The sequence below is a fragment of the Rhipicephalus microplus genome, chromosome 2, assembly GCF_043290135.1.
Source record: "Rhipicephalus microplus isolate Deutch F79 chromosome 2, USDA_Rmic, whole genome shotgun sequence".
NCBI lineage: Eukaryota > Metazoa > Arthropoda > Arachnida > Ixodida > Ixodidae > Rhipicephalus > Rhipicephalus microplus.
Window position 1 is genome coordinate 249,683,020 of NC_134701.1, and position 27,764 is coordinate 249,710,783.

Below are 27,764 nucleotides of genomic sequence, written 5' to 3' on the forward strand. Positions count from 1 at the left end.
GTACGTACTGTACGTATACATAGTGTACACTTGGTGTAAATGCCGAGTGTATTCGTTGTAGCTTCCGCATCACAAGCATCATTATACCATTGCAAGTATAAGCCAAAACAACCGATTTTTGTGGACGTCGCAAAGCACCACGAATGCCGTGCACGTGGAGCCAATAAATGCGTGAGCCACGTGAGCAATCAGCTGATCATGTTTACAAAATGGCCGCCGCCGGTACGTGTGCACGCTTGTTATCTTCGAAGATGTTTCCCTTTGTGCAGGCGTGAACAGCAGTTTATCAGCGGGTAATGTGACGCCTCCTATTACATTTCTAGCGGGAAGTGTAGATAGAATAGATGAGCGCTCATACAAAAAAGAAGAAAAGGTTCACGACAGATTCGTTTTATTATTCGACCAAGGGGGCGGAGTGAAAAGTAGCAATAACGAATTTCACGTCGCATTTGCCCCGTTAGAGGCACGTACGCGTTCTGCTTCCAAGAACTCGGCTGTGAGCGCCCGGCACCTGTTGCGCTTTGCCGTGTTAAAAATAAAGAAACAGTTGTTCGCCGGCAACAAGTGAGTCAGTCGGGGCGCGCGCGCTGGAGATTTGTGCATATCTTCCCACTTCGCATGCAACATTGCGCTTCCCCTTGTCTTTCGCCGTGTTGATGATGCACTGTTAAGCCAGCACGAAGCCTTGCTTACCGATTGAAATAAAAAGTTATATGTTCGATCACGCGACGAAACCAGTATACGCTCGTTATCCGCAGCACGACAGGTCTCGAAGCATAGATGCGCATTTCCTTAATGCGCGTAACGTTACATACATATAATATTTCTTGTTTTGTTGTAAGGGTTTATTGAGATGGAAGGCCCTACGACATGGACGTCGGATTCAACGGAAGAAGATCGTTCCTCGGATGTTCATCCTGTCCGTTCATCAGTGTAAGTGGAAGCTGTAATATGCATGCGTGTAAAATATGAAGCCACTTGTGCATTTGCTCTGGTGCCGCAAGCACTAGACTTTTCGGGAATTTATTTATGCATGCGAGGCCGTGACAGTTAACGTGCCAAAATATCTCTATACAAGGTTGAAGTTGTGCAAAAAACAGGGACAAAATATATGTCAGAACCAAAAATGTGTTCTGCAAACTGTGCAGAATAGTTATAGAGGTGTTATTTGTAGCCTAAAAATCAACATAATCGTGTGCTGTCTACAACTGTTGTTATTGCAGGGTTTTAGGTGCCACATCTGATCCGCTCTGGAATTGCAACCAGAATTTTGCCAACATTCCAAGTGGCCCTCCATCTGTCAGATCTGATGGAAGAAGCACTATGGGGTATGATACTTTTTTTTTTTCATTATTACATTTGACATTTTAGCTACACATGGAACCTCAACATTTGAATTTCTACTAGCTAGTTCTGTATCTCTTTGCTTCATGTTATGATTGTATTTCTTCTCACCCTCCTTTTTTTTTTTGTAGTGTGGTTTATTTCAACACTGAAGCCTTCGTACCCTTTTACTATTTACTTATTTGCTGGCCTTGTAAGCTGTCTGCGTGACTATGGCACATGAGGCAAATACCATCTTTGTAAATGGAGATATGAACAAGTCACAGCTGGTCAAAATACTTGTTACATGTTCTTACATGGAAGTCTGATGTGTAATCACAGTGTAGCCAACTTCTAAGGGCAGTCCCAAGTGAGAAGTGCACGTGAGTTTGAATTGAGCTGCTGTTCAGAAGGAACATAAGACTATAACAAGAGAATGGTGCATTGGAGTTGCAATAATTGAAATTCTTCATGTCTGAATATGTCCTCACAGTACATGATAAACTGTATTTCTACACACATGAGGTCCTATTGTTTTGCATAGCATAACAGCTGTAAAAACAAACAAACAAAAACAAATCCATACGAATTTATTGGGGTTACAGTGCTTGGCAATTAATGAAACTATTTTCGATTGAGCCGTCTCAAAGATCAATTGCTAAGAAACTTTTGTGAAAGGTGTAGAGTATGTACTGTATAGGGTGGGGGGGCTTGCAAGTTTCATTGTGACAACATCTATAAAGGCATCATCTAGATATGGATTTTATTGATGTAACCTGTTGCCATGCCATTGAGGTTTCCCTTTGTTTTTCGTTGTAAACTCATTCTTGGAACTGTGCTGCCATACTCATATGACGTAACGTCCACCGTGCCTTGCCAACTATCACGCCAGGCTTTTGCATGAGCATGACCCTTGAGGTGGTGTGTTACCCTATTCATATAGCCATTGCATAGGTACTGTGGTACTATTTTATAACACAGTGTGGATTGCTGCCAACAATGCCAGCCAGTTTCATAGTTCACAATGTTAGATACTACTGGCACTTACTGTAGTTGCATGCATCATTGTGTGGCTCTTATATCTCAGCACTAATTGGCCGAATCATCATTGTTTTATAAAAATTAATCAGGATTAGTGTGTTTTTCTGCATGCCGGTATGCTTTGTGCAGTATATTCAATAGGAATGCAGGTTACTTTTGGCGAATTCCAGTATGATACTGTGATTTTGTATATTTAATAGATGGACTGTATATAAAGGAACATCATGTCGGCAAAAAGAGGAAAGTTTGACATGTGTCAACAACAGAATCCAATTTGTAAAGGTTACAAAAGTTACATTATACAACCCAGGATAAATCTCAAATGATCCTAAATGAACATAAATATTGTAGGAATCTATTCTGCGCTTCATCACCATCTGGACAGCAGTCAATCATTATCACCTGTTCTGGCTGACAGTCATCATCATCTTTGAACGTGCGCTTCATCTTCGGGTCCGTTGTGCTTGTTTGTTCCCGAGTTCACGGCCAATAAACCTCGTTACAACACAGTCGTCATACGTGGTGGAGGTGGATTGACGATCGCGGTCCTCTCCTCACCACGCCTACTCGCTGGAGCTCCGTTCAGGCCGCCGCTTGAACCCTCAGTCTGCCAACATGTCTCAGAGTGAGTGAGCGGACACCCTTTCTGCTCCTATCTCTGCACTGCAAGCCCGTCCTCTTTACACCGTAAATCACCAGTGCGACCCTTCGGTCTTCGCTGGTCTCCACGGCGTAGATGTGGAAAACTGGCTCGATAACTACGAGCGAGTAAGCACAACTAATCACTGCGACTACTCTAACAAGTTCCGCCAAGTATCATTTTATCTCACGGGCGTTGCCAAGACATGGTTCTTGAACCATGAGATTGACTTCACCGACTGGCTTGCCTTCAAGCAACAGCTTTGCCAAGTGTTCAGCACACTTGCCGTTCGATCTGCTCTAGCGTAGAGAACCCTAGATACTCGCCAACAACATCCCGACAGGTCGTACACATCGTACAACGAGAATGTCCTTGCGCTCTGCCGGCGCGTCGATTATTCGATGTCCAAGTCGGACAAACTGCGTCACATCCTGAAGGGCATCCGAAGCATTGCCTACAATGCCCTTGTTGCCCAGAATCCTTCTACTGTCGCTGATGTCGTCTCTACCTGTCACCATCTCGATGAACTTGATTCTGTTCGCCTTTAGTCGGGCAATAGCGAACACCGTCCAGCAGACTGGGACCTGCGTGACACGATACGGGAGATCATACGCGAAGAACGGCTTCTCACCACCTTCTCCATCTGTCACACAGCCTTCAAGTATGGCCTTGCAGGACATTGTAAGAGAGGAACTGACATCATTCACCGGTCCAGCCCACGTACAGCCACCTGCGCCCAGCCTGCCAACGTACGCGCAAGTTGCGGTCGCGCCTCCTCGTAACGTAAACTCTATGTTGCCGCTGCCATTTTTCACGTTGGTTGCTGCTGCACCACCGGTCCACTTCCGGCCAATGCTGCTCAACTTGAGTCTGCCCACTTGAGTGCGCTATCTTCCGGTGCGTCGAACGCCCTCTACTACCCGTCTTGGCATCCGTTTCGCCCAACATGTTTTTACTGTGAAGATTGTGGCCATATATCGCGCTTCTGCTCCAAGCTCCAACAGGAAGAGCGTCGCGGGTACGACATGCGCGAACGGGACTTTTCCAGCGGGGATTCTTATGCCCGGCGTTATTCATCTGGACATCAGTGGTCTCCATCTCCGCCCGCATCGACTGAGACGCGGAAGACTTACCGTTCAAGCCGACGCCGATCACCTTCGCCTTTTCGTCGCTCCTCCTCTCCTCTTCGGCCAGCCTGTTTACCACTGACAAGCGGTCGGAAAATTAAATGATGCAGTTTTCGGAGGAGAAACTGCATGTAACAGTAGGACTGATATTCCTCCAGCACGCGCATTCAACATGGCTTTTGTTATGGTAGAAAGAGTTCTCGTGGACGCTTTGGTGGACACCGGTGCTACAGTTTCTGTGATTAGATAAGATTTCTGCCAACGCCTAAAAAAAGTAATGCCACCTTATAACGGACGCACTCTAGTTGAAGCCCAGGGGAACACTATCCGCCCTTTTGCTCTTTGTACTGCTCATGCTTTTATCGATGACATCCTGCATTACATCCAGTTCACTGTGCTTACCCTGTGCTCTCACTAGCTAATTCTAGGGTGGGACTTCCTATCTTGTTCTTCAGCCGGTATATGTTGTGGTGAACTGATTCTGCACCTTACTAATATGAACTCCACGTTCGAGGAAGTCATCTACAAGCCACTACGCCTGTTCGCTCACGAAGATCTGGAACTACCACCATATCAGGAGCGAATTGTGATCCTGACCTCTAAGGGCAACGACCACGGTGACGTCTTGGTGTCCCCTTCTATGCCTTACAGCCAATGACGTGCCCTAAAACACCTTTAGAGGTCGTCGGTGTTGATCGTATGGGCCCCTTCCCGTTACTGGCGCTGGAAATAGATGGATAGTCACCGCTGTAGACCATCTGACACGCTACGCCGAGACAACTTCAGTAGCTACTGGTTCAGCATCGGAAGTTGCTGACTTCCTCCTTCAGGCCATAATTCTACGTCATGGTGCGCCTCGTGTACTTCTAAGTGACCGTAGAAAGGTGTTCTTATTACAGATTTTAGGTGAACTTCTTCGCGTTTCTGGTACTACACACAAGACGGTGTCAAGCTTCCATCCTCAAACAAACGGTCTGACCGAGAGATTTCATCGAACCCCTGCTGACATGATCGCCGTGTACATTCAACCGGATCACAGAAACTGGGATAAACTTCTACCGTTCCTCACTTTCGCCTACAACACCGCTGTTCATCGCACAGCCGGCTACTCACCGTTTTATCTCGTTTACAGACGTTCACCTACTTTCTTTATCGACATTTCCTTCTTCACCAGCAATGGCTCTCTATGACAGTCTTCTTGCAAAGAATATATTTCTCGCCTTGCCCAGTGCCGCCAGCACGCTCGTATGACCACGGAAGCTACGCAACAAGCAAGGAAGACCGCAACGACACCTTTCATCGTGTGGTATCATTCCGACCGGGTGACGAAGTGCTGCTATTGACACTAATTTGCACACCTGGTCTGTGCGACTAGTTCCAGCCTCGATTCATCGGCCCATGTGTTGTTTTAGAGTAGACTTCACCTGTCAACTATCGTGTGACGCCTCTTGTCATGCCAACTGACCGCTGTTACCGCAGCACCGAAATTGTACATGTTTCCCGCATGACCTTTTCACACGACGCTCCTCGTCACCTTGGCTACCTACCCGTAGCGGCCAGGCTGGCCGCTTCCACGTGGGGGGAATCAATGTAGGCATCTATTACGCGCTTCATCCTCATCTGGACAGCAGTCAATTATCATCACCTGTTCTGGCTGACAGTCATCATCGTCTTTGAAAGTGTGCTTCATCTTCGGGTCCGTTGCGCTTGTTTGTTCCCGAGTTCACGGCCAATAAACCTCGTTACAACCGAGTCGTCATAATATAAACAGTTAAAAACAAATTTTTATTATACAGTATAAACAATATAAAGTATAATAAAAAGTTGACATAATATCTGGTTTTCACAATCATAAACAGGATGCTTACATATAGCCGAAAAATTTTACTGCCTGTAAAGTTTGTGGTGAATTCTCTGTTTGTGTCAGGTCATACAGCACAGTGCGTAGGAATTCTCTCACATCACGTTTCTACTGCAACCCGAGAGAATGCCAAACTGAGTGCTGTCATGGTGCATCTGAAGTTGTCGGAAACACGACGACGTTTTCGGTGAAGCAATCCTCTCAATTGCCGCTATGGCTCTGGCTTTTTCTTGCCCGATGCCTGCGTGTGCCGCTGCCGGGGAGAAGAGCATGCCGCTTCATTCCCTCAATTGGACTTTTGCTACAAGGTGGGAGATTTCATTTTTTATTATTATTGTGCAGTGAGAGATGAGAAGTCACTTCTGCCGACATTTTCTGTTTTCTACTGTATCTGGCATTTTTTTAGTTTGTTTAGTGGTGAGAGTTTCAGCATGCTAAGAGATTGTACATTATTTCAGTACGATAAATGTGAAATGGGCACTGTTAGTTTATAGTATGAAAGCAGACGCTTACTTGTTTTTATGTATCGTTCGCTACCCTGTAAAATATGTAATGCAGGACTCCACTGATTTTCGTTTATGTTGTTCTGCAGGAGTCTTCATTTTTACAAGCCTGTGCTAAGATACTTAGCTATCTTGAATGCAAATTAATGTTTTAGTTGATGACATTCACTCCTTTGCGTATAAGTGGTCGATAACCACTACTTTCATTTCGCTGTAAATATTAATGTCGTCTAAAGGTCCCATTGCAGATATTCATAGATTCTTCATTCACTGAACTTGATAAGGAATCTATAGACATCAGACTCTGGAGTTTTGCAGACACGTAGTGCCACCTGTCGACCCAGTTTTGGGTAGTGCAAGGCCTGACTCTCTTGCACAATTTGCTGCGTAACCAAGTGCAACTAGGGTGTGGGAGACAAGGATTGAGGGAATGAAGTTTACTTCGCTAAATGTGAGGTGTTTGGGCATTGAACACTCAGAAAATGAAATAGGAATTCTCTCCTCTAGCTGGACGCATCGTCGAACCGCCATGAAGTGCTTGCTTGTTCACTCTCCAGAATGACGGCCAAAACAAGAGGGGACACGCGAACAAGAGCAAGAGCATTGCCGCGCTTTACAAAGAAAGACCCTAGTGGCGCTACTGTTGTTTTGTGCATTGCCACGGATGTAAAGAACTTCAGTTTTACCAATTCCCGTAGCTGCCACAAAGCAGAACCACGCCACAGGAAACTCGTTTACTTAGCAAGTGCATGTTTACTAAAATTAGTATTGCTCCTAAGTCTTTCGAATATGTTGCTATCGCATTCATCGCTTTGCCCTTTTGGCGAAACTGTGACTTTTTGATCGCTGAGCTGATTTCGAGCAGCACGAGGAGAAGATCAACCCATGAAGTTCGAGCATTGTGAGCAATGAGTGCAGCCTTTAACTGTCGGTGTAGTCGTTCGACCAGTCCATTCGCGGAAGTGTGGTATGAAGTTGTACAGATATGACTTACACCAAGGATACTTGTCAGTGCTCTGAACAACTCCGACACATACTGATGGCCAGGGTCCATAGTTACGACAGTGGGGCAGCCAAAGTGAGAGAAACTCTGGCAAGAAAAGCTGATGCCGTGATTTCGTGTAGCTGGAAGGCCTCTGGCCAGTGTGCGTAGCAGTCGACACAAGTGAGGAGATAGCGCTTTGCTTGTGATGAAGGAAGCAGACCGACGATGTCAATGTGAATATGGCCAAAGCGGCAATCTGGTAAGCAGAATTGCTGAATCGGTGATTTGGCGTGTCACATAACCTTTGCCCGCTGGCAATGCAAGCATTCGCGAGTCCAACGCCGGATGTCCTTGTTGATGCCAGGCCACACAAAATGAGTGGTGATGAGAAAACATGATCTTTATTGTGCGTGGACTGCGCCTTGTACGATGCGGGAGCTGTAAGTTGGAGTGCGCTGAGTGCACCACTGGGAATTCGGGGCACTATAAGTGATAGTAGGGGTGTGCCACTATAGTGATCATTATCTCATATGTGAATGAATGGCTTTTTAATTCAACAGTTTAACGGCACTTCACAGTGTGTGCATTGGGCAGTAGGAGCCCAATGGGCTGGGCGTTAAACACATGCTAGCTAGATGGGGTACTAGTAGTTGCTGAAAATGGCAAGTTGACATTTTGTTTGCAAGGTGCTAAATTAACCTGCACTCACTACTACAGCCATAAAACTCCTGTGAAAGATGGGCATGACAGCAATTACACACATTCACATGTGATAAACTTGCATACTTAAATTACAGCCTGATCACGTACCTTATACATGCTGGAAAACTATGCCATAGTATTGTGCCAAACTGCTGTGTGAATGTATGGCATGCTACATTGAGAGTATTAGGAATTTTGTCTGCCCTGAGCTTTCATGTTTTCATGCACAAGTGCTGGTTGTTGTGATAAGCATGCATGTCCCATTTCTTGATGACACTGTGCCACCTGTAATCATTTATCGAACAACACACTGGCCCACACGAAGCTTAGAAAATAATGTACTGCAAAGCAGTGTGTATGGTTTTCTCTTGCTTTTTTCTCTGAAGTCTTTCTCTTGCTTTTGCTTCATGTATTAGTATTTTGTTCATGTGTTAGCAGAAAAAGCATTTTTTTTTCACCATCTGGGCGTCAAGCGAAAGCCCCGCTATTTCAAAGCAGCATAATGAAAATGCCCAAAGCTGAAAGAAATACGCACTGCGAACAGCCGTTCAGGTCCGTGTTGTGTGCTTGGAAAACATGTAAATGGTTTAGAGAGTCCTATGCCGGGAGATGGTAGGCTTTTGCAGTACAGGGCTTTTGCTTTTCGTGTTGCACGCGACAGCCACCTTACTGTCTTATTTTTGATTGTTTCTGCAATTCGGATTTTGAGCCTATTTCCCGCTTGTTCCTTCCTGCAGCAGTTCATCAAAGCAAGAACTACGGTAGTTTCAAAGGTGGAAGCAAAAATAAAATTTAGTCCAAAGCAAAAGCCAATAATATTTTATCGAAAAATTTTTTTCACACACTGCTTGTTGGCTCACGAGTATCGCGTATGCGGCAACACATTCAGGGCGCGCTGCTGCATGGCGGCGCCACGTACATTGTTTCTCGTGGCTACCGCGTGATGGCGTCACAATGTGTCGCAAAAGGCACATTCTAAAAGAACCCACATTCACTTTAGGTAAAGTTACCTTTTGTCTTTTCAGAACTGTTCCTGCTACTTACAATAGTGCGAACACACCATTAACTCAATGTGAAGCTGTAGCAACATGAAGGAGTGTGTCAACATGACATGTTGCCCACTATGCAATGGGTTGTCGCTGCTGGTGCATGGAACCTGTATGCTATTGCTTTTACCCTGTGAAGTCTACTCATGTCCTCACTTATGCCTTCCTGAATTTTTCCTGCCTTATTATGGTTTCTCAAATGTCTACGTGGCAAGTTTGTGTAGTTTAATTTGATGGTTCTCATAAACATTGTTTTGCAGCCTTGACAGTGCTGTCATGCATTGGCCTGTGCCTTGTACACATTGCCTATGAAGTAAGACTCATCATGGTGTCCCGTGGTGAAGCCAAGACCCTGTATCGATGCATCAGCATTTTTCTAGTGGTCAGCTGGGGCATCTTTGGACTGTATGGGCGACGGCTCGCTCGCAGGCTTTTCAGCCACCCCGCCTTTATCAAGGTAATGCACTTGGTTGAGACGATGAAGGCACAGCTTTTTTTTTTTTGTTCTGACCGCTGTCTCACTTTAGCTTGAGGATTTGCACTTTTCTTAAAAAGACTGAAATACTTGAACTAGCATCGTGCAAATCTAATTCATTATAGTTCATTGAGGTTTCATATTGCAGCCTATAATTCGAAATTTGAATGCTTATGAAGCAGAGCTAATGGAGGAGAACTGTATGAAAAATTATTCCTTAAAGGGGTCTTGAACCACTTTTTTAAGTAATCACCAAACAACTTCATTACCAGAGTTTAATGTCTCATAAATTGATCACCTCAAGATTTTTCTGAGTCTAGCAAGAACGAGCGGAATTACAAGGATTGGTTATGCGCAATAGACGCTTTCGCTCTTTTCTCATTCTTATGAAGACTGGAATCATGCAAGAAGTGATGGCATAGTAGAAAAAGTTACATCAGGCTATGTCATAACCTTGATTGCACATGACTAAATGTGATAGTTCTCTCCCGTTGTGATTCCTGTGCATGAGCTTGGCTGCTGTGTAATGTTAGCAGACTATGGAGTGCAGCACCTGCACATGGTAGCACCCCATGGCAAGAATTACATCTCACCCTAGTAATTACCGCTCTTGGTTTACGTTGGCTGTTGGCCAACATCATGCTGTCTGTTATTCAAGATCAATTCAGGTGTCAGCGTATTCAGAGAAAGTGAGCACAAGCCTGTCATAAAAAGAAACTGCCTGAGAAAATGACAGCCTCTTGCTCTGCTTCTGAAGGGACACCTAAAAGTGCAATTTCTTCATCCCGAAAACGCCACTCTTACCACAGCACGATGCTTAGTAAGCAAGAAAATGTATGAAAAAAAAATGTGGGTGGTGACGTTACCCTGAGACTCCCGCACCGAAAACTAGGACGTAAGAAATTTCGAAGGTGTCTACTGGGTCCTACGTAGCTTCCAATTGATAAAAATGAAGTTCGTTGAAATTTTTGGAAGTCATAGACTTAGCGTACAAGGTTTTAGAAAGTTCCATAGAGCCTATGGCACGAAAATACCAAGAATGCATCTTGAAACTTTTTATGTCATGCGCAGAGATTTCGGCGCAATATCTAAAAATGAAATTTCAGCCTTGATTCTCTCTGCTAATAATGAACTTACAATAGCAAAACATATCTCATTAGTTTTCAGAGTGAAGTTTCTAAATCTAAACCAAGTCATTGTTCCTCTTTAGTGTCCCCTTTAAGGTCTTGCAAAGAGCCGCATGATCTGGTGAAGCTGTTCATAGCAGTGTCTGCTTTCTGTGGAATGTGTTTTCTCACCAAGCTCGAGGGATGGTTCATGACCCCTTTAAAACATGCCAGCCATCGTATGCATTGTGAACTGACTCTTTGTTCACTGCCTTAATTTTCAGGACATCAGAATGCACTCCAAGACCTTGCTGAAGATCAACGCGGCTGCCCTTGCCATTATATTGGGAGCGGTGTTTTTGGCCGTGAATGCATACAGCTCACGCATCATGATACAGGGTGAAACGTGTGTGCCGATTGGCTTTCCACGTGCTATTTGTACCATGCATTTCCTCTTACATGTTATCTACTCTATCTTCTCACTGATGTGGCATGGCCTGGTGTGCATGGTTCTGGTGTCAGTTGCACGAACGCATACCATAGGTGAGTGGGAAGCCCGACCTGTTCTGTCTTTGCTATTTCCTTCTTAACAAATGGAGTTGATGGCTGCTAATGTCCAAGCTGTAGATTCTAATAAATGTTCCGTGTTATATGTTGTATTGTTGATATATACTTGCAGACAGCTTTTTGTTTCTGAGAAGGCAAAGTTAACTCAGGTGGTGTTCGTGTAGGTGGACAGTTGAACACAAAACATGTAGCATCCAACATCAAAATATTTTGATTGCATCCAACATTTTTTAAAATGGAGGATTTGTTACCTGGTGTAATCGGTAAAAGGCAGTCTAAGAAAGAGCTTTCCGATTAGTTTTGCTTTGTGAGCATGAAAATACTTGCCGTAGATGAAATAGATCACGTAATAGTACTGCCATGCTGTTGGTGTCTGATATTGTACAAAAAGACAAAACTCCTCAAAGGCTTTGCACATTTGAGTGTGCCTCATTATGTAGTGTGTGTTTGTGGTTAATTAGTCCTGAAAGTTGTAATGCATAAACTGCTTTGTTTTGTGTATGTATACAGTGCTTTAAGCATCGGCATTCGCTTTCAGGTATACGAAGGTTCGTCAAGGAGCTTGAGGCTGATGCAGTTAGTTATGAGGCATGCAATGCCAAGCAGTATTATGGCTCTCCACTGACAGCCGAAGACATTTGTGAAGGCCAGTGACTATTTTTTTGTCTTGACGCTCTGAATTGCCATAAATTTGTTATCAGCATCTTAATGTTGGCACTTATTCTTCAAGTCACAGACATTATGATGAATAAGCTACTTAGAAAAAAATTTGTTTAGTTTATCAGGTAATTGTTGGATTGAAGATTAGGAACTGACACTTACTAGCTTTCTGTATTGCACAACATAAATATTATGTAGCCCTCCATTCATTGTGCTTTACCAAAACACCTATTCTTCAACCCTAGCAATTTGCCTAGCTCAGGTGTAGGACATACTGCAGATATTCATTTGCTGCATAAGCAAGCGGCCGTGTGTTGAGCATATTTTCATCGAATCCAGTTTTTGGTACCTCTTGTATTCTTTGCAGCATAATTATATCGACAATAGCTTACTAGCCCGCACAAATTCTTTACATACGGACAAATTAAATTAAGAACAAATACATGATTAAGGAAAGTTGCATTATTTTTTTAAGTTGTTTATTGAGCCCTTTAGTGCGCCTTGTTACTTTTGTGCAACAATCCAAGAAATGGCAATCATATTTGTTTCAACTTTCTCTTTACTCACCAGAAAGTGTTTGGATTGAGAACAAGATGTCTGAAAGCGGCTCCTACATTGCTGATGACTGTTACGGTCAGGGTTCATCGCTTAGGCATGTGCAGCTGAGGAGCTACGAGGACGGCCCACACATTTCCGTTCTCAGTGGAACCTACGATGCTGTGAGTATGACAAGAAGCTGGCCTGCTTCGAAAAGAGACAATAAAATCAATGAAATCGATGAAATGAAAACAATGAAATTGAGATCTGCACAATTTTCAACTGCTGTACATCTTAGTTGATAAACAGTTGGCAGTAGCATTTCTTTCACTTCGTAGTTAGTTTATAAGGTTGTGGGTGTCTTGGCATATGGCAGTGAAGGGAAATGTCTGCGTCATTGTTGTGATAAAGGTAGCTAGGGTAAAGTGTGGTAATCCACATAACAAAGATTATCAAAGCGGTGTAGTTTCTTATAATTCATTGAATAAAAAAGGCATAACAAAGCTAAAAAAACCTTTTCTTATTGTCTAACTGAAAAGGATGAGGCCAATAAAGGTGCTTAGAGCCTTTGATGCAGCTACTAAAACAGTTGTTAATTGTTGATTTGAGACCATTAAGCTATGTAACTTCAGTCACATTCAAAGGCTATGAGTCAAGATTTCATGACATTTCAAACAGCTTGATAAGGGTACACATGTACAACAATCTGAAAGTTGTTTTGCTTACAGTAATTATTGTAATCTTAAAATTCGAGTTGTACAAACGATATGCAGTTACTATACTTTAGTTGTGTAGAAGTTTTTTGCAAAGCTCCAGTGTGCATCGCAGGAGATAACTCTCATCGTTATACTTGTAATTTTTATAAACATTACCTATCATTTAAATGGGCTAGCATTGTAGAAATATATTTGTATCTGTTCTTACATAGATGGCAGGACCTAATGCATATACAACATTAGCAGAGTCACCATTGTCATTGACCTTGAATCTGAAGTTAACTCTATCCTTAAGTTCCGAGCAAGCACCTCCACGTGAGCAAGCGCTCCTCTCCTTTTCCCGAAAGATTCGCAATATGCACCAATGGCAGAGTAAGCGCTCCCCGCTATCCCCTATTTGGATTTTCACTGTTTCATTCAATATTTTGGAAACAGTGAATGCACGTGTACTAAAAGCATTTCATTAGAACCACGAGTGTGCATTTTTTATGCTCAGTCGCTCTTCCTCCGCCATATTGGATTTTGCTCCATGATCGATCAAGGGCCCTTCTTCAAATCTTATTGGATTATCTCTTACCGTAGGGAGAGCTTACTCGGGATTTTATGGTAACTCTTATTAAGTAAATGTTCTACTACTGTTTGTGCCAGATGGTACCTGCAAAGTGGGTCAGTTTGTCTGTTGGCCTGCACGGTAAAAGAAATGCATAGATATGCATTGCTGCTCTTCTCCCTCTTTATTTCTGTCTCCTATTGTACGGATTCAGAATATTATTGCTGCCATGTTCACTTTACACGTTGCCAAACCCACATGTCATTCAAGTTACTCTCTTCTGACATTTTGCTTGATGCTTAAAGTGAGAAATTCATTGGGAAAGTGTAGCAATACAACAGTTGGTTTTGTTTGTTTTTTTTTTTCAACCCAGGATGTCACAAGATCAGCTGACCTTAGTGTGGCCCCACAGCAGGCGCCACGAAGCTTGTCAATAGCTGAAATACTTCACGTATACTGGAAAGTCTCGGTAAGTCTGAAGTTTCTTGCAACAGAAAAAAAAGAAGAAAAGGGAGTTAGTACATAACGTACTAGTTTAGCCCTAGTTATACCATTACCTTCCCAGCCTCTCCTTAGTTCTAGACTGCCATGTTATTTTTTAAACTTATGTGAGTTGACTATTTCGGTACATTTTGAGTTTTCTTACTGCGCAGCTAGCAAGATCTTCACGATCATGGGAATCATTGCAGTCGCAAGAATGCATAGCCACTTAGCACTTACTTTGCTTCCGACTTCAACCTTTACTATTGATTTTTGCGACTGTGCCTAAATTAGGGTGCTCAAGATAATAGAATGTCGATAATCTCATGAGATTATGTAGTGGTTGCAGAAAATTAGTCTTGCCGTGGTAGGGTGTTGGTGGTGCAATTTCCAAAAAAGGGGTCCCGTAGGACACCTGGATAAAAAAAAGAAAAAAAAACGCCAGGCTTGCGCAGTAGGCGCACCACAGTCGCAGAGAAAGCTGGAAGAGCGGCCTTTCAGAGCCTTTTCAAAACACTCAATGGGTAACTACTGCAAGCGCACTTGCTTGGTACCCACTAGGGCATTAATAATAAACTTTTGGGTAGTAGGCCGGAATTCGCTATGCTATTTTTCGTCATTCTTCTGAGAAGCGTGGTATCCGCTGAACACTTGCAAGAAATTTTGTGCCAATTGTCCATGCAGTGGCTTACAACGATGTGGCTGAAGTGGGTATGCGGTACAGTTAATAGGGGAACAAGAACAAGCTTTTGTGCTAGTTTGGTGCATTGGATGGCCCTCTTATTATGCTATTTGCATTGTGCGACGGCTGTTGTAAAACGTTTTGTAAGTCGTATTAGCACGATTGCTTTCCCGACATCAAGCCTGCCTAAGGCAAGTTTGACAACAAGTCACAAGCACCGGTGTAGCTCAGTGGTAGAATATTGGGCTGGCACCCAGCGGACCAGGGTTCAAGCCCCACTGTGCCATTGGTGCTAAGTCATGCCTGCCTGAGACAAGCTTTACAACAAGTTACAAGCATCGGCGTAACACAATGGTAGAATATAGGGCTGACACCCAGCGGACTTGGGGTCAAGCCCCACTGTGTCAGTGGTGCAAGGTTTTTTTCTAATCTCGCGTGATGTGGTTACGGAAACCGGTGGCGGCGGCGACATACAACAACTGCACGTGACCCAAAAAGTGATCTTATAACAGCTTTCATAGTAAAAGATAGCTGTAGAGGGCACCTCCCATTTTGGGGCAGGGAGCCCTATGCTCTTCGCTGCCTTGTGGGCTTTTTAGACAACCCTCAGTTGATCTTGGAGCACATAACCTTTGGGAATTTTTCGCATTGGTCTTTGTTCTTTGGGGAAGTGCCTCATGTCGCAGCACAGACACATAGCATGTGAGTTACGCTGTGTTGCTTTATTATGCCTCTGCGACCTGTTTTCGCAGTGCCGGCTACGCCTCACGGGGCGTGCCCTGCAGCGTTGGGTGGGCAGCCTCATTGCCCTGGTGGTGTTCTGGTGCTCGTCCCAGCTGGTCACCTGGCTTAACCACTCGCCCACTGTCTGGGAGGTGGTGCAGTTTGTCTGCCCTTTGACCCTGCTGCTCGTTGTCACTTCCTGCATCGCTGAGGTCAACTTGGAGGGGTCACGCATGCTCAAGGTGATGAGAGATGATTTAATGTGGGAGAGATTGCTTGGTCATTGCTGGTTGTGATACTGATGTGAACTAACCAGAAAATAAGCTGTGGAACAGATTGTCAGGTTGCCTACTATGAATAGTATATGAAATAGAATAACAAATTTCTCCAAGTGCAATAGCAGATGTGTTCAAACTAGGCAGGAGCAGTTTCATGGACAAGGTAAACACAGCTGGCCACATGACCATGCAAAACTGCGACGTGAGCCAGCACAGCTGGCACACACGAAGCCGCAGGCATGGAGGAGGAAATCGCTGGTAACGCCAGTGCAAGGTGTGTGCCAGCAACAAGCCAGCACAAACTTGTGTCGTCGGCTTGTTTACATTGGCCCTACACTGACATCAGCATCGCGAGGGGCTTCCCAACTTGCTTAGTCACACAGCTTGCACTTCAAAATTGATTTGAAATGTGTTCTAATCTATATTTGCCCTTGATATCTCTTAGATTTTGTGTATGTCTCCACATGCAGTAGTGATCCAGCTGCGCCATTTGCACCAATTTGCTACAATTATACCTTCCTGCGCCTTACTGCGCAAGTGTTGTTTTGTTTGCGCCAAATGCGCCAAATTGCACGAAAGAACCCGACTTTAGCGGATGTTCATTTTGCAGTTGGCAACAAGTGAATTTTTTTCTAGGTTGGCAATTGTTTACTATGTGCTTTGCAGCTTTGGTATTCGTCGGTGTCGTTCGGGTGTTTTCTGTAGGTTTTCGCGCTCATGCACAGCACGTCGTGTCGTTGCATGTGCGCCATGTGCTTGTGAACAACCAGTCAGCGAATGTTTGTCATCCCCCCACTGTTGAAATGGACAAAAGTAAGTCGCTTTCTTTTTAAATTTTGTGGCATTTCTTAATAGCGCCCGTGAAATACTTTAGTGAATGCTTAGGCGATGGCGTAGCGCTGCTGGCATTTATTACTGGCCGCACTTTGCTATTGAATCAGTACAGAAGTTGCAACTTGCCTATAGTTCTTCCGATTTCTCGCTACTGATGGTTTTTGTGTTCGGAGTGTCCGAGCGCTGTACGTAGGTTTAGGAAGGTGCGCCGTGCCTTGTTTCGTGGTGCGGAATATCCGCATTTGAAACGCGCAATCGCTCGTACGGCATGCAGCAGTTACACCTCCTACATGCTACCGTTCGGAACATATAATAGTGCGAAACGAACGAGCGAGTGACGCGGAATACACTACGAATTTCTGCAGGTGGGTCGCTTTTGTTGACGTTAGCAGATCGCTAGATGGGCCGTATGTGCTGCCGGCGCGTCACGGATCGGGCGCCCCACCGTGCGAGCTGCTTGTAGAATAGTCGGAAAAGAGTGATTGAGCGTCGACCATGTCAACACAAGCAAGTCAATAAGCACCGTAATGTTACCGCATTAGCGGCCGCCGATCGTTGGGAATCCGCTATTCGTGACGTGCCGTTCCCAATCAGCTTTTTTAAATGTTTAATTTAAGGAAAACATTGCTGTCGATTTCTGCTCTGGTCATCGCGCGCCGCGCCGGAAGGAAGCAAACCTCCAACATACATTAGCGCCTTATGCCGCCTTGCCAGCTGGGGCAATGCGTTTGTCTGCGGCCGTCAGACCCACGCGTCATCCGCATGGCAACTTCCTGTAAGTTGGTCGCGAGTTTTAGGTGTGAATGGTCGACAGACAACTGGCATCCCGATTCGCGCCATTTGTCGAGGCTGTACCCAAAATGCTTGCGCAAATATTTGGTGTTGGCGCCTTAGAGTTGGTATTTAGATCTTCCAATGAATTAAGGTTGGCATTATGTTACGGGCTACCCTAAAAATAAATCTAGTAGTTACGTGCTCTTTTTACTAGCGTGCCTTTGTCGTGGGAAAATTTACAAGAGTGGAACCTTGGGCTAGTTGGTGCGTAGTCACATTTGCAAGTTTTTTTATACTGACGCATTGGCTAGGCTTGTATTTTGTCATGTTTTTAATCATCCTTTTTTTGGGCATATATATTCTTGCCACTCTGTGATATAAAGTTAGAAGTCAGTGCTCTTTCTGTCTACCCTGTTGCTTTTACCTATATTCACGCTCTGAAAAAAAAACTTGGGAAAGTTTACTGTCATAAAGTTCGTTTCGTTCATGTTTTTAGATCGCAACACCAAGTTCAACGCCTCTGTACTCAACGAGGTGGACTCCAATAATGATCCGATCAGTCGGTGGTGCAAGAGTGGAACCCGAAATACAGATGCATTTTGTATTCTTTGCAACTGCACCATTTCTTGCGCACAGCATGGAGCGGCAGCAGTGAAGCGTCATGCTGGGATGAAGAAACATATTGATGCAGCTGCTAGACACAGAGACAAGGACGGGAATCTTCTTCCACCCAAATTGGTGCAAGGCACACTGGACTTCTCCAACGGGTCTGCTAATACATCACTTGAGCACCAAGTCAGCAAGGCAGAAACTACTTTTGCTTTGTCTGTTGTGGCCAAGGGAATTCCTTTTTCATGGGGAGACACGGCAACTTCGATTTATCACTGCATGTTTCCCGACAGTGACATCGCCAAAAAGTTTAGTTGCGGCAGAATAAAGTTGGCCCGCATTGTATCACATGGACTGGGTCCCTACTTTAAAGGACAAGTGGTGACTGAGCTGTGCCAGCCAAATGTCTATTTTTCCATTATGATTGATGAGATGCCAGAGCCAGAGCTAAGGGTGCAGCAACTAGACGTGCTGGTACGCTATTTTTCCAGCAGCCAACAGGAAGTTGTTGTTGAACATGTCCAGTCATTTGATCTTGGGCGTGCAACCGCTGAAATAATTGTTGGCTGCATAGAAGAAGCAATAGCAGATCTTCCAAAGCAAGGACTTGTTTGCTTTTTCAGTGATGGCCCTAATGTTATGAAGAGCGTAAGAAACAAGCTTCAGAAGCATGTGGCACCAAGTTTGATTGATATTGGCAACTGAAATCTTCATAAGGTTCACAATGCATTTGGCAGAGGCCTGGATGCATTTGGCTTAGATGTAGAAGAAGTAGTGAGAAATATTTACTACTACTTCAAAGGTGCTGTCCGCGCTGAAGCAATCAGAGAATGCCAGGATACTTTGGGAATTTCTTGTCATGTATTTCTGCGCCACGTTTCTAATCGCTGGCTGACGCTACAAGACTCACTTTGCCGAGTTGAGGAACAGTTTGAAGCGCTTCGCACCTATTTTTTTTAAGGGCAATTCATCTCGTCAACGACCTGACACCCAAAGCCTACACAACAAGCTTGTGTCGGCATTTTCTGAGAAACAACTTTTGGCCAAAGTGTTGTTCCTTAAGAACTGTGCGCAGCTTTTCAGTGGATTTCAGCTGCTCTTCCAAAAGCAAGAGCCGCTCTTGCACATACTTCACGTTGAACTTATTGTTCTAGTCCAACGAGTCCTCAGTCGGTTTCTTCGTCATGAAGCCTTTGCAGACAAGAGCGCTGAACAACTGAAAAGGCTAGATGTGATGGATGCATCCCTTTGGAAATCAAGGCCGGAAGTTGGTACAGATACTGAAAAATCAATGCTTGAGTGGGACACTAGTGAGAAGAAGCGGTTTTATCTTGGAGCACGTGCTTTTTACTTGGCCTGTGCCAAGGATCTTCTTCAGAAGCTTCCACTCGACAATAGAGTTCTTCAATCTGCTAGCCTCCTCAATTGGCAGTCAACAAATGTTGAATCGGAAGTGCGAGCACTGAAGTACCTTGTGTCTCAGCTTCCACAGGTAATCAAACATGAAGAAGTTTCCTCAGCCATCGATGAGTGGCATATGTTAAAGTGTGACTCAAACAGTGACCTCCTGGCACTTGGAGGTGAAAGAATTGATGTTCGTTGGGGCAAAATATTTGAACTGAAGTCTCCTGGAGGTCAACCAAAGTATCCATTATTGTCGAGGCTTGTCAAGTGTCTGCTGTGCCTGCCACATGGCAACGCAGACTGCGAACGAGGATTTAGCGAAAATAAGCGCTTTTATGAGAACCGCTACTCATTATGCATTGCAAGCATTAACGGGTTGTGCCAGACAAAGACATACCTCCGCAGGTATGATGGAGATGCCACTAAAGTTCCCTTGTCTACAGAGCTTCTGCAAAGTGTAAGGAGATCTAGAGCCCGATACACAGAGAGAACTGCAAGTGCACAGCAGTCAGAAAGCAGGAAAAGGCTTGGATACCAAGACACTGGTGCTGATGTCGACGAAAAGCGACTTCGTAAGAACTTGGAAGAAAAGGTCACCTCAAGTAGGGCATTGCTGAAACGAGCAGAAGACATAATTTCTTCTGGTCTGCGTTCTAAGAGCCTGGAACAAGTTGAAGCTGGGCAAACTTTATTAGCTGAAGGCAACTCCGCTTTGAGCCAAACCCTCTCACAGCTGGAAGAACTAAGCAAGAAGGTGAGCAAGAGGACGTAAATGCTGCAACATGCACATCTTTCTTCTGTAAATAAATGAAAGTTCAAAACTCTCCTTACAGTTCGGTTTCTGGGAATTTTCGTCGTAGCTTTTAGTGTACTTTAATAAACTAATGCTACACCTGCACTACCTTCATTTTCAGTAGTGCATTAAATCTGATGGACTGGTCCATTTCTTGGTGGCTTTTAAAATCGGCATGCACGTGACACTCTAATTAATAATTGAGAATTGAGACAAATACGGTTTTATAGAACTGTGGTTGCTATCACAGCTTTAGTTTCAGCAATAATGAGAGATGTATTTTTGTAAAATAAGTTGCTGCTACAATTGCTGCTCCAAAATCGAGTGCCGATACAAAGGTGCTCCAAAAGAGCATTTTCTCTGCTCCAAAAATTGCTCCAAAAGTTGAAGTGGCTGGATCACCACTGCACATGTATCCATCCCCCTCATTACCTTGCCTTTGAAACTTTTTGTCAGTGCTTCTAACGAGAGTCTACTGTATGTGATATGCAGAATAAGGATACCCTTTAGGCAAATATCTCGTACAGCCTTGAATTTAGGTATAATAAAATTATTTGAACCAGCTATATTTAGAAAAAAAAGGGGCATCACAATGAAATTGCAGCCTTATCAAAATTTTTCGTTTGTTAATAGACACTAAAGGCAAATGTTAGGTCTAAGAGAATGTTAGATTATGATTGAGATTTTTTAGTGTTCTGTTTGCAAGTGATGATTTAATCGTTGAGAAATTTGTTATTGAAAATGGAATATTTGCTGAGGAGACTGGTGGAACACATGTAATCACACATAATTGCATGTTAATTCAGTTTATAGTAATTATGTGTTTAAATGAGAGAAGTCAGAACAGAGGTGGGTTCTACATAGTATAGTAGTTACCAAGCAGTAATTGAAAACCATCACTGTGCTCCTGAGAAAGATATAAAAATTAGCCAATCATCATATTTCTTTGATCTCAAGTTTATCACGGCATACCTATTTTCACTTCTATATAATTATTATTTGCTCATTATAAATGATACTTTAGATGCTGTCTTATTTGTCTTCATATGTCCGTGCTGTTATGCTACCAAGACTGTTAAATATCTATGTTCATGCAAAAGTTTGATCCCTAGTAAAACTGGCACTTCATGCATTTTTGAGGACTAGTAATGTGTTAATTGGCTTGACACAATGTATCTTAGACGTCTCTTCAATGAGGATGGCCTGTGCATTCAAAGAAGGGCTACATATTCTGAAGTACAATACGCAGATCTAATGGTGGTTTATGGTTTATATAGCACAGCGAGGCACAGCTCTCTCAGCAGCTGCACGGTTTCACTTTGTTTCGATGGGAAGTGCAATTTCAAAGCAAGAAAAGAGAGAAGGAGTAGATAGTGGGACAATATTCAGCTCTGGTAAAATTCGTTTCGGTTGTGATTTTATTCATTTTTCCATCTTATTTGCGTTCTCCTCTTGCAGTGTATACGTCCCACTGAAGAAAGGATCCCAATGATGAACTTCCTTTTGAAATCGCCCATTCAACTTACTGTGAGTTCTTACAATTTTTTTTTGTGATCTATTGTGTTGCAATGCTACCGAATTTTTTTGGGCAATAGTATGGATTGTCTGCCTTCAGCTGGTATTTTTAATAAGTTGGTTAATGTGTATCGTTTTTCTCATTTCCAGACGTTCGGCTTTTCCCTAAGCTACGGAACTATAATGACCGTCGTCCTTGGCGTTCTTATGGCATTCGCTTCAAAGCTCATAATTGTTGAAATTCAGGCAAATACTGGCTGATTTTCTTCTGGCTGTGAACTACTCATGAGAGATCGTGGACAGAAAGCAGTAAGTGAACATTTCTGAGGCATTACTTGAGTTAACTTGATGATGTGTGTGCATTTGAAAGATTCCATAGTGCTTTTGATGGTAAAGGTGAACCAGCTTTGACGGCATGATTGGCATGACTTAGGAGACGAAGTACGTCATATTTAGAAAATTTACTGACGTACCTAATATACATTATGTCCCTGTTATGTGCCAGTTTCTGAACACCGCTTTGGAAAACAAAGTAACGAATAGTCTCTTTCTTTGTGTTATTTGTTTTTATATTAATGCTGCCAACCTTTACTAATTCAGCTTTTAAAAGTCTTTATCAGTAGTCTGCACTATTTGATGAGTCAAAAAATGGGTGAGGTGTTGACCTCTTTTTCATAATTTCATCTAGTGTTCTCGAAGTTATTCTAGTTTGAAAACGTTGCTTCTGTAATGCGTATGCAGTGGTTATGTATGTCTCTATGAAGATTTAATTGTCGTAATCATAGCAAGTGAATAATGTGTTTCAGTGAGGCGTGTGTGGTGCGAAAAATTTATTATTATTGTAGTCATACGTGGCAAAATGCCTTGTTATCAGCTGGTTAATACTTCTTATTGAACATGGTATGCATTAGAGCTATTCCGAAATTTCTGGCCCATTTTAACTCTCTTGAAGGCTCCAAAAGGAAGGATACCAGTGTCCATGAACCATCCTGGAAGTGGCTGTTTGCTGGAATCATATGCGTCCTACTTAGGCAACTTTCAGGCAAACAGTGCCTCAACTCTGCGTCAAGAAGAATGGTGCGATTTTGATCACATTTTTAATGGATGCTCCTGCAAGCCTAGAAAGTGGAGCTTGTGATATATTCCAGAGCTTTAGCTCTTCACTATTTTTAGCTTTTTACTATTCTTGTTGTTTGGGTACACCAACTCCTTCACCTGTATGCTTTTGGCAACTGAAGCGAAGCTGGATAGAATTTTCAGAGATGCTGACACCCCTACTTTGTCAGATATTTTTTACATGCAAATTGCAGACCACAGTGCATCAGTGTGAATCAGTCGCTGTGGTAAATTATGACGAAAACCTGTGGTGGATCCAGAGATTGGGGTGAGGGGGGCTGTGCTGGGGGGTGACACCCCCATAAGGCATGGTTAAAGGGACACTAAAGAGCAAAACAATTTCCGTGTGTTAATAAAGTACAATTCCACAATCCTGAAAACACGACTCTTACCACAACATGACACTTGGTAAACGAAAAAAAGAAACATGCGAAAGGAACATATGGGTGAATGCCGCCTTGAGATTCCTGCACCAAACACCGAAGTCATAGATTTTGAAGATGCCTACAGGTTCCTATGTAGTTTCTTGTGGATAAAAAGGATGTGCATTGCTATCTGTGGGTGGCGTAGACCTAGCATACAAAATTTCAGTAAATTTCATCGAGCCAATGTCATGAAAATACGAAAAATACATTTTGAAATTTTCTATATCGAGCACGGAGATTTCGGCACAAAATTTTAAAATGAAACCTCATCTTTGATTTTCTCCGCTAATAATGAACTTATGATAGTGAAAAATATGACATTAGAGCTCTCAGGGTGCAGTTTGTCAATCTAAACCAAGTCATTGCTTGTCTTTAGTGTCCCCCTAAAGTGTGGGCCCTTAGCTAAACCCACTTTTTGTATACACTGGCGAGGGTGCTCCTTAGAGGCTACTCCGGACCTACCCTTGATATAAACTTCATTGTTCTGTGCTCGTGATTGCATCTCTTACTAACCATTGTCCACAATTTCTCTTTTTGATCTGCCTAAAACGAAATGGTTGGTTTCACGATTTCTGTCACTGTGCAACTCATTGAGTTCGATGCCTGTATAATGAAGTGTTCAAGAACTTCAAAATACTTCATTATACTGCAACAGGGCTGGGATGTAAGGAATCCATCATTGTACAGGTCATTTTGATGTAGAGGCATTCAACTATAGCATCAGTCCAGCTGTGTCAGAGTTAAACAATGCATGAATGCATAAAAAATAGACTGAAAAGAACACAGACAAAGCTGTGCCGCTCCTGGTCTCTTCATCCATACACTGTACCTATGCTGTACAATTAGTCATACCAGTGAGTGCAACAGCCATATTCATAGATTAACCTCAACTGAGCTTTAACTGCCCTCATGTGGATTATAATGCAGCTAGCTTGATTAAAGTGGGTACCATGTTTTATAAATCCACGTTAGTTATTTCTGTGGTAAGGAGCTGCTTGGGAATCACTTCGAAACCTCGGCATCCTTCAGCAGATGCAGGTGCCCCCATTAATCAAGACTACTTATGAAATCTCTGCAATACTGAGGCAGTGTGACCCTAGCACTCGTATCACACTAGTTATGAATTTTGTTATATTTCTGACGTTTTAAAAACTGAGAAGCAGTGATTGAATACCAATTGCTTTTATATGTTGACTTTCTCGCTAGACGAAGCGGTCTTATGCATCACGTGTGCAAACTTTTGAGCACAACAAAACTCTTAAGCACACACTTCAAGTAAAGCTACTCAAGCACTGTTTTCGAACTCGGGTGTATTAAATCGGAGAAGGCATTTCAAGCACTTCCCAGCAGGCACAAAAGGACGCTGAAGCTGATTGCATCGCCCACCAGTCTACAGTCAAATACAGAAGTGTTCGTCGTTGTCTGTACTCCAAAGTGCAGTTTCAGATTGACTGGACTTCAAAGTGTAGTTTCTGATCGAAACACTCACTAGTGACCACCTTGGTCAAGAGGAGGAGCTTTTTTCACGAAATCAGTCAAGCAGAGGGATGATTAAGCATGAAGAGGTGAGAGGCTAGCCTGCCTTTTTGTTAAAGCAAGTTTCTCAGATCCTATTTTTTCGCCTTCTTTTTGAGAAATATGCGAGTGCCTTAATAAAAGACAAAATGCAATTTTTAGTCTGTGCGTGACATTAACTTTACTCCTAACTAGTATTGTGGTAGACAGGGCTACGCACGCATCTTATACAAGCAAGGAACTTTTTCAGATTTGTGGTGCTTTGTATACTGCATACTTTATTGTTGTTCATCGAAACCATTTTTGGCTCACATAATTCCATTTTTTGCACATCTGCATTTCACTCGTCCTAGATAAGTACACTTGCAGCTCACATGGCATATCTGTGATGCTCGGGATGAGGCAGCAAATTGCTCAACCATGCAGCCCGTTTTTGCTCGTGATGCAGTAATATGCCTACAAAATAAGTGGGAGCGAATCCACAGTGTGTGTTGTTCTGTACTACTACTGACTTGTTTCTGATTTTACGATGGTCCCACTGTATTATTGCATAAAAGGCATTATTTTGTATGTTGTATACAAAAATAAAATATACAAGACAAGTGTTTTGTGTAAATTTGTTTTATTGTTTCAAAACAGTAATTCCCTGAGCTTGCCTAAATACGCAAGTTTGTCTCATTTTTGTACTCTCTCAAGCTCATTTTCCTTTTATTCATTGCAAGTAGTCCTACAGAAAGCAAACAAAACTGTTTTACTGGGCACGTATATGTAGGTACACTTCTCAATATTGGCTCCACTATTGTAATTTTAAATTTGGACATGAGATTTTTAGTTACTGACATAAGCTTTCTGTTCTCATAACAATGGCTTACCGTTGTAATAGTGATCAGACAGTGATGAGAAAAATATTCATTTGCTACTATTTTCATTTCTTATGGTTTCATTTTCTTTTGCTTAATGTCAGTCTACCTAGCCTTACATTTCATCGGCAACTATTGATATTACATCAAACTACAACAATAATGCCCTTATTTTATAAGCGTGCTTCAATATAACTGTTTCACATTTGTTATACTTGAAACATGTGGCACACCAAATGCAGCTTTGAAAACATGGGTCATTACTGCACCATAATTGAATTTTCTGCATTGATGACGCTGCTGCTTCAAAACACACTGACAATAAAAGGTACAAAAAAACTAACGTTTTCTCCCAGTTCTTTTAATTTGGCACAATAACATTTCTGCACATGTGACTAGTTTCTGTAAGGCATTTGCACTGGCATAGTGGGAAGTTATATTTATGTATCTTGCCACCACAGCTAATGTGTTTTCATGAGCAGGTCACATTGCACTTTATTATAAGAAAAAGACAATGGGGTGAATGGTTTCCTTCTCCATTCTCCTACTTTCATTTATGCATTCGGTTACCCTCTCGCTATACAAAAAGAAGTCTATCAAATCAAAGACTGTAATGTGGATAAATAGAAACTCGCATGCATTTGCCTAAGATGACTCGAAGGCAAAAGCCACCATCCCCCACTTCATGTTCTTTTTCATATCCTTTGCTTAGTCGATCCTAACCCCCAAGACCTCAAATATATTGCGTATCTAATGTGCTTTTGCACAGCCTCCAGAATCTGAGGCATTGTTAAGCTTCTGCATCTCGTAAAGTTTTTCACTGACCAACCAACGATGTCGTGTTGGCTTAACACAGTGACGTCATGATGACATCACTATTCTTTGGTGATATGTGACGTCACCTGCCCACAAGGCAGTAAAAACTCTCTTTTGCATTTTGAGGACGATGGGTTTGTATGAACACCTCTGACTTGCAGTGGAGTTCTACACACTCCAGTGAATTTACTATCTCTTCCTTTTTTTCTTTCTCTTCTTTCCTCTCTCTCTTCTTCATCTTTATACTCCCCTTCTCTAATCTTCCAACCGGAATTCTTTCTGGTTACTTTCCCTGCCTTTTTCCTTTCTGTTTTCTTCTGCATGATGGTAACATTTCACGTTTCATGAGGCATGTTTCGCCTTAAAGACATAAATAAAAACTGTTCTCGTTATGACGCGCTTCGAAAAGGTGTATCTAGTTGTGAACGCTTCTGTAACGGTTTTAAGGTCTGTATTACACTTTTCAGGTTGATATGCTTGTCGATGTGGCAGTCGTTTATAGCAATATTAACAAGAAAAGCACAGGCCTAAGTAGCAGAGTCTTGTGTGTTTGTGGCGTTCCTAAGCTTCTACAGGAACTTCCGTAACGTCCGTGAGGTAGCAGATGCTCGTGCTTTCAACAGCTAATTCACTCAACCAGTCAGGAGAACGTGCTAAAATATACCGTACAATTGTACAAAAAGTGCATGTGTGAACACTTCGCTGGAAGTCAAGTGAGATCACAACCAGCTATTCCATTTTCGAATGTGCGGCCGCGTATCGTGTGCCTGAAGTCTGCTTCACCGAGACCCAACAGAACCAGGCAAGTTGCGCTCGGATCGTACACCTGGATGAGCTGAGCGTACACGCGCATCAGCTAAGGCTTGGGACGCTGCCGTACGGCCTCGGCAGGCTTTCCTTTAATCTTTGCGATTTTCCCAGCAGACTGGAGGATCCAGGGCACGAAGGTAGACACACGAGTGTACACTCCAGGATATCCTGGCAGGCCGCACTGGACGCCGAAGGACACGACGCCCACCACCTCCCACACAGTCTTGCCGTCTCTCTTCACTCGCACTGCCAGTGGCCCGCCGGAGTCGTGCTGTTTCGTAGAAGAGTTAA

At 43.1% G+C, this 27,764-nt stretch overlaps 4 protein-coding genes across 20 annotated transcripts in view; 3 read left to right on the top strand and 1 right to left on the bottom strand.

Annotated features, from left to right (window-relative positions):
* On the top strand, positions 1 to 25,590 carry LOC119169297 (uncharacterized). 3 transcript variants are annotated; one of them, XM_075879119.1, is made up of 13 exons: positions 1 to 222; positions 843 to 933; positions 1,224 to 1,328; positions 6,059 to 6,300; positions 9,489 to 9,685; positions 11,094 to 11,352; positions 11,915 to 12,022; positions 12,607 to 12,755; positions 14,213 to 14,308; positions 15,754 to 15,966; positions 21,875 to 21,943; positions 22,082 to 22,240; positions 22,884 to 25,590. In XM_075879119.1, exons 1-12 carry the CDS (start codon positions 168 to 170, stop codon positions 22,190 to 22,192), a joined length of 1,695 nt encoding a protein of 564 aa, XP_075735234.1. In that variant the 5' UTR covers positions 1 to 167; the 3' UTR covers positions 22,193 to 22,240; positions 22,884 to 25,590. The 3 variants fall into 3 exon arrangements, with proteins under 3 accessions (XP_075735234.1, XP_075735241.1, XP_075735246.1); XM_075879126.1 differs by having other exon boundaries at positions 212 to 293; XM_075879131.1 differs by lacking the exon at positions 1 to 222 and adding an exon at positions 328 to 564.
* LOC119177183 (uncharacterized) lies at positions 16,077 to 20,449 on the top strand. Its single transcript, XM_037428589.2, has 2 exons — positions 16,077 to 16,815; positions 18,107 to 20,449. The coding sequence occupies exons 1-2, from the start codon at positions 16,656 to 16,658 to the stop codon at positions 18,922 to 18,924; spliced, it is 978 nt and encodes a 325-aa protein (XP_037284486.2). The 5' UTR covers positions 16,077 to 16,655; the 3' UTR covers positions 18,925 to 20,449.
* Positions 19,454 to 20,449, top strand: LOC142776120 (uncharacterized). Its single transcript, XM_075879143.1, has one exon. It carries the CDS (start codon positions 19,454 to 19,456, stop codon positions 20,393 to 20,395), a length of 942 nt encoding a protein of 313 aa, XP_075735258.1. The 3' UTR covers positions 20,396 to 20,449.
* The window catches only part of LOC119169296 (uncharacterized), a 31,945-nt gene continuing 29,771 nt past the window's right edge, over positions 25,591 to 27,764 (bottom strand). For all 15 annotated transcript variants that reach the window (XM_075879072.1, XM_075879043.1, XM_075879083.1 and 12 more), the window contains one exon: positions 25,591 to 27,744. In XM_075879072.1, coding sequence (XP_075735187.1) covers positions 27,520 to 27,744 — 225 coding nt within the window. In that variant the 3' untranslated portion in view covers positions 25,591 to 27,519. The remainder of the gene's footprint in view (positions 27,745 to 27,764) is intronic.

Excerpts from the sequence above, each read along its gene's own strand:
- LOC119169297 (XM_075879119.1), top strand. The coding sequence starts at position 168 with ATGCGTGAGCCACGTGAGCAATCAGCTGATCATGTTTACAAAATGGCC. Across the intron at positions 9,686-11,093 it reads GCCACCCCGCCTTTATCAAG|GACATCAGAATGCACTCCAA; the intron begins GTAATGCACTTG and ends CTTAATTTTCAG. Across the intron at positions 12,023-12,606 it reads AGCCGAAGACATTTGTGAAG|AAAGTGTTTGGATTGAGAAC; the intron begins GCCAGTGACTAT and ends TTTACTCACCAG.
- LOC119177183 (XM_037428589.2), top strand. The coding sequence starts at position 16,656 with ATGTGCTTTGCAGCTTTGGTATTCGTCGGTGTCGTTCGGGTGTTTTCT. Across the intron at positions 16,816-18,106 it reads CACTGTTGAAATGGACAAAA|ATCGCAACACCAAGTTCAAC; the intron begins GTAAGTCGCTTT and ends TCATGTTTTTAG.
- LOC142776120 (XM_075879143.1), top strand. The coding sequence starts at position 19,454 with ATGGATGCATCCCTTTGGAAATCAAGGCCGGAAGTTGGTACAGATACT.